This window comes from Lepidochelys kempii, chromosome 2 (genome assembly GCF_965140285.1).
Source record: "Lepidochelys kempii isolate rLepKem1 chromosome 2, rLepKem1.hap1, whole genome shotgun sequence".
In the NCBI taxonomy this organism is placed as follows: Eukaryota; Metazoa; Chordata; order Testudines; family Cheloniidae; genus Lepidochelys; species Lepidochelys kempii.
In genome coordinates this window covers 270,693,688-270,700,279 of record NC_136381.1, presented here as the reverse complement: position 1 = coordinate 270,700,279, position 6,592 = coordinate 270,693,688, and the positions used below count along the sequence as shown (strand labels likewise).

Below are 6,592 nucleotides of genomic sequence, written 5' to 3'. Positions count from 1 at the left end.
CTGTAGCTCATGAAAGCTTATGCTCAAATAAATTGGTTAGTCTCTAAGGTGCCACAAGTCCTCCTTTTCTAATAGAAGTGACATTTCAATCATAAATATAGCACTTGCTTCCTGGGACAGTGTACTCCTGAGGGGGGAGTGAACTCAGTCATTCTGGAGAGGGATATATGAAAAAAAACAGAAAAGATCACATCTTCCAAAGTCCTGTAAGAAGCGGGGGGCAAGGGAAGTATGTTAGTCGTGTAGTTCAGCCTTGACTTGGCACGTTTGTATGTTACCAGGTCAGTTTACTTGATGTCCTTCACTCGTTATTTTTCAATCTCAGAAATGAGACACAATTAAAGGATGGATACACTCTGTGTCCTGTGCATCTATCAGTTACGTTACCATGTGTCTGTCTCTACTATTCCAGGGATCACACTGTGGGGCCTGGAACAGCTTCGCAAGGATGTAAACACAAAACCACAACCCAAGACTGAATTTGAGATCATCGCATCCGACACCATTGAAGAGAAGGCCAATGCCCTCAATGTCACAGCCTCGCTGAAGGCCAGTTTCCTGGGGGGGCTGGTTGAAGTAAGTGGATCTGCCAAATACTTAAATGACACCAAAAAATCCAAACAACAGGCCCGAATTACTCTCCAGTACTCTGCCACAACAAACTTTGAGCAACTAACTATGAACCATTTAGGACCAGAGAATGTTTCTTATCCTGCTGTATTTGACCAAGGCACCGCCACCCATGTGGTCACGGCTGTGCTGTACGGGGCACAGGCTTTCTTCGTGTTTGATCGGGAAGTTTCTTCTTCTGAGAATGTACGTGAGATAGAGGGAAAGCTCCAGATTGCAATTAAAAAGATACCCATGTTTTCCATAGAAGGGGAAGGAGCTGTCAAAATGGATGAAAGTGAAAAATTAAATGCTGCAAAATTTAACTGCAGGTTCCATGGTGATTTTGCTCTTGAGAGAAATCCAACTAATTTCCAAGATGCCATGCAAATATACTCCACCCTCCCCAAGCTGCTGGGTGCCCAGGGGGAGAAGGCCGTACCAGTGAGAGTCTGGCTGTACCCGCTGACCAAGCTGGATTCCAGAGCTGCTCGGCTGGTGCGTGAGATCAGCTTAACACTGATTTCTGATGCTCAGACTGCTCTGGAGGAACTGGCAGAAGTAAACATGCGATGCAATGACATGGTGAAGAATCCGATCGCCACAAGCTTCCCCGAAATCAAGCTGAAAATCCAGCAATTCAGAGATCTGTGTAAGCAACACAGACAGACTTTCCAGAAACAGCTAGCAGGACTCTTACCATTAATCCGTGGAGGTGGAAAAGAGGAAGGGGGCCTGGTGGATATTTTGTCATGTAAAAACCAGTCACCGTTCAATACCCAGAGCCTCAGTGAATTTCTGGATACAAAGGAGAAAGAGATGAATTATGTGAATTCCTACCTTAGGATCCTAAGCAATGTAAAAGTGGTGTCCTCTCAGAATGAACTAGATGAAATAGTACTCAACCCTGAGCTTGACTTCATTGTCTCTTTTACATTCACCTCACTGCATGAAGAGGAGCCATATTTATCAGTTTTAAAACAGTGGCTTCAGACCCAGTATATAAAGGAAACTCATGATCCTGCAGCAGCCAGTTCTGTTGCTGAGAAACCAAAATCCAAAATGTGGTTTGAGGAACAAGAAATTAATAGAAAAGCTCGAAAATCTGCAAAGTCCCTTTCACGTTTTGTCAATGTCAACAAATCTAACGGGAAGATTCGGTTCATTGTGTCCTCTGTTCCAGACAAGGACAATCCAGGCACTTCCATTTACCTGTATGAGGAGGGAGAGCTGATCAGCACCAACTTTGAGGCTCCATCAAAGCCTCTTCCTCCCCTGATTGATGGAATCAAACATGACCGTGTGCAGCTCAAGTTTAACCCAGCAGCCTATGGAAGGGCTGAGATATCCGGCTATCGGGCAGAGTACAGAATTGTAGGACAGGAGAACTGGACGGCTGTGAATGTAAATAACACGCAAGAGACATTCACAGTAACAGGGCTACGTGCAAACACCGAGTACCAGTTCCGATACGCTGCAGTGAGCAAACCAGGGCTCAGCGAGAGCAGCGATGTGAGTAATCCTGTGAAGACTCTCCCTCCTACCAGCCCGCCTGGGAAGCCCGTAACAGTTATTGTAGATTCATCTGCCATCGCCCTCACCTGGGAGAGTCCAAGTGTCATTGGAGATGGAGTCAGAATAAGGCAGTATAAGGTGGAATATAAAGTAGAGGCAGGAGATACAAGTCAGGAGGGGAAAGACAAATGGCTGGAACGAAGGACAGAAAAGAGAACCGAGTTCTATAGCATTGATGGACTGAGTCCTGAGACACCCTACAGAGTCCGGGTTTCGGCTGTGTGTGCGGATGGGGCTGTGAGTGACCCAAGCGAAGAGACTTGCATCTCAACCCTAAAGAAAGGTAACATTTAAATATATTTGCATATTTCTTCCCACCCCAAACACAGGACTCTGGAGTAGTTCATTCAGGTAAAACTATATTTATCTTTGGAAGAAAAATTGAGATGTCCCAAGTGTATAATGTAGGCGTGACTTCAGAATCAAACTATTTCTTGCAATTTAATATCTGAACTGGAGTAATGCATACAGGGCCCAACCCAACCACCGGGATCTGCTGGGGACTGTACAAATGATACTGAGCTGCCAGGTCTGGTCAAGTTAAGGTACCAACTAGCTTTCTGTGAAAAGCTTCATTCTTCTAAGTGCTCTAAAATTGTCATGGTTACATGGATTGCCTTGAAATTTGATATGCCTCAGGGGGCACTGGCTAGGGTCAGTGATCCAAATCTGAGATCATTTGACCAAGGGGTTCCTGGGATACAATCTCCTCTCCCTCCCGCCCCCCCAACTCCCTAAAAAAACCATAGTTTTTAAAGGTTGACATATTCTACCACCGTGGTTTTGCCCAGACCTGGGGATCAAGCCCTGGCTCTGATCCTGCCACAAGGGTCTCACTGACTGGAGGATAACACGCAGAGAGTGAACGGCACCCACTAGGCCTCTGGGGGGAGCAACATTCAGAACATTATTGGACAGATAGTACTGCTCATGAACTAAGGGGATCATACTGAGCACAGAGGAGCCAAGAGACTCTGGAGGTGGAGAGTTTCCACTGTAGCTGGATAGGGCTCTGTAGATAGGGCAATTTCCTGCAATATCACTGAAAGATCTTATTGTACTAACTGTATGTACTGCTGTGGGCCAGGATTGTGTATAACCTCTCTAGTTAGGAGATGTGATGGATGTAAGACGTGGCGGTTCAAAAGGCTGTATTGAAAATGTGCCAGACAAGTATGGACTTTTGGGACAATAAATATTAAGTGGATTTTCTGGGGAGTCCCTAGGGCGAGGTTAATGCAAATTACTTACCTCTGGTCAATGCAAAAACCCAGCTTTTTGAAGTTAAGCTCTGAGGGGAGGGTTTTTTCTGTTGATTACCTGTTACAGAAGGCGAAGATCAAAGGCCAGAGTTGGATAAAGATATGGCTGATCTGCCCAGCCATTGCTCTGGTTCTGGATCTAAACTTCTAACCCCGGAGAATACCCAGATGTGGGGTTTGAAGGACTAAAAGCTTCTAGAGCTGTAGATTGGATTTGGGGGGACGGGGAAATCTCAGGTCAGCTTTCGAGCTTTATTGTTTTAATATTTATTCTCTGTCATGCTTTTACCTAAAAGAAGAAACGTGGTTGCTTAGAAGGAGCTGTGTGGAAACATATAGCTGTGGGCAATGCACTGCTCGTTGTCTTCAGAGAGAAAGCAAAGCGCAGGCCCTGGCCTGTTTAGACAGTCTGGCTTGCTGGGGATATCCCAGGGTGAGGCGGGGAGCTGTGCAGCCTTAAAAGCCCATACAGGGGCCGGGGAGAGAGGGGGACACACACACACACACGCGCGCAGAGGGCCACAGTCGCCCAGATCACCTCCTATCCCAATCACAGATCTTCCAAGATGGTTCAATTTATTCCTCCACCCTTCAGTACAGCAACACCTACCACAGGGATTACAGCTGCAGTGCATGGAGATAATTCCCAGAGGCCATTGCCAGCTCCAGAGGGCAGAGTTAAGGTTGCGAAGGTGTTTACCTAAACTCGCTATCTCCTGGCATTCACAAGATTCAGTTTTGCTGAACTGACTTTCTTGAGGGGTGCAAGGTCTCACCAGGCATCTTAATGCTGCGTTAGTGAAGTATTTTTGCCATGTTATCTCTCTCTCTGTGTCGATAGTTAGCTGTATAAAGAGCAGCACCGACTGGCATACATATATGTTACACAGTATTGTTCCGAAGTGGCTGAGTGCAGGGGGGAAGATTCTGAGGCTCAGGTCTGGCCCAGCCGATCCTTTCGCTCTGTCATTGACCCATGTGTGCCGATAACGCTCTGATTCTGTCTCTCCCCAGCGAATGTGACTCTGGATCCAGACACGGCACATCCTGAGCTCGTCCTGTCTGATGATCGAAGAACCATGAGCCGGGGCCCCGAGAGCCAGATGTTGCCTTACAAACCGGAGAGATTTGATTATTTGCTGAGTGTGCTGGGCTCTGAGGGCTTCACCTCGGGGAAACATTCCTGGCAGGTGAAGGTGGAGGGAGGAGTAGCCGGAGACTGGGCTGTGGGGGTAGCTAGACAGTCTGTGCTGAGGAAGGAAGAGGTTGGCTTTACCCCCGAGAATGGGGTCTGGGTGGTGCAGAAATGGGGCAATGCCAGAGACTATCGGGCTCAAACCTCCCCTGTCACCCGCCTGTCCTTGAGTAGAGAACCCAGCAGGATCCGGGTCTCTCTGGACTATGAAGGGGGGTTGGTGGCATTTAATTATGCTGATGATCTGGCCCCGATCTTCACTTTCCCACAGGCTTCTTTCAATGGGGAGAAAATCTTCCCTTTCTTCTGGGTCTGGGGTGGAGGATTCCAGCTGAGCATCCATCCCTGAGACTCAGGGTAGCCCGGGGCCCTGTCAGTACCATACAGAGCAGGCTAGACCCATCTCACGGTCCTGCAGTGACTGCCCAGTCTGCTTGTTCTCATGCTGTATGGTTCTGTAGGATTATATCCGTGAACAGGGTCAGAATGGGCACCAGGAGCTCCTCCCTTTGAGCCCTGTGCCGGTCTTGGCCAGAATCCCCCGTGGTGCTCACTGTCTGAAAGGGGCAAAGTAAAACCAGGGCTCTCGCCCGGCATCTCCACCCCCTCTTCCTGTCAGGGCACAAGGCTGGCAGCTCACTGCACTGTCTCCAGGTCCTCATCAGGGGGCTTCCAGCTGAGACACGGACAACTGCTCCACTCGCAGCATGGGCCCTTTGCACAGTCTGAGGGGGCAAAGGCAGAACCCTGCCCCAGGATCAGCCCCTACCATTGTGCTAAAATGATTACTCACATCTTCTCTCTGAGTTGCTCAGAGGTGTTTCTATCCTACTGTAAACATGTCATTCTCTTGCAGTAAGGAATGCAAAGTCTTTTAGCAGCAGAAATTATGAAATAAAATCCTACTTTATGCTTTCAGACCATTGTCAGATTGTGTGTTAGGTATATCTTACAATGAAATGTGTTGCTTTATGCCAGAGCTAATCAAAATTTGACATTTCAGAAAACAAACAAATTCCTTCACCAGGAGTAGCAGGCAGATCGTTCCCATGGCTATTGCCAGCACCAAGGGGCAGAGTTATGGTTGCATGGGATTTATCTGTATTTCCTGGTTTTCAGAGGTCTGAGGTTTGCTGAACCTGATGTCCTGGAAGGACACGAGAGACCACCGCATATGTTGTATTTTGTACTACATTGAATATTCGTTAAACGATAAGTGTTTTCTTTTTTCGTTGACTCCATCACGATAGTTTTCAGGGTGCCCACCCAGGTAACTGATAGAAGTTCTGATTATTGCAGATTCAATATGGATCTCATAGTTTTGGGGTTCAGAGTGTGAATCCTTGTGGGATTTATTGTAGCGCTGTTCAAACTACAATGACGTTACATCTCTCTCTCCTGCTGATCCCACATCCTTGTGGAGGATCTTCAGCGGCTAGTGTTAGAAGAGCTATCGGAATAATCCACTCAGTCCATTATTCCTATAGTAGGCACCCTTTACTAGACGGGCCTCTGAACTGTCTCTCTGTAGTGTCCAGTCCTCTCCCGGAACACACACAAGTTATTAAGTTCATTGCTCTTTTAAAGAGTCAATACACGCAGCTCATTAATTTCACTGGGGTTTGACAAACACTCACTTTAATCACAGCACTGACCTGGTTTATAATAAAGGTAAAACAAGTTTAGTAAAACAAAAGTCATAGATTTAAGTGATATCAAGTGTAAGGTGTAAAGATAGGAAGGGTGATGAACAAACAGAAGTAATAATACGCTTTCTAATAGCTAAGACCTAACTTAACAAGCTACAGACATTGTTCGAGGCACTTTCCTCTCCAGTATTCCTTTCCCAGCAACGGCTGACTAGCTTTTTGTCAGGATGCTCACAGAATCCAAGGTGCTGGTTTTCCTTGTCTCCTCTGGTGAAGGATCACTTAGTTGTTTGCTCCACTTC

At 46.9% G+C, this 6,592-nt stretch overlaps 1 protein-coding gene across 1 annotated transcript; it reads left to right on the top strand.

The window, feature by feature from the left end:
• The first annotated feature begins 993 nt into the window (after positions 1-993).
• LOC144930179 (uncharacterized) lies at positions 994-5,559 on the top strand. Its single transcript, XM_078851348.1, has 2 exons — positions 994-2,467; positions 4,461-5,559. Exons 1-2 carry the CDS (start codon positions 994-996, stop codon positions 4,988-4,990), a joined length of 2,004 nt encoding a protein of 667 aa, XP_078707474.1. The 3' UTR covers positions 4,991-5,559.
• Positions 5,560-6,592: the final 1,033 nt, after the last annotated feature.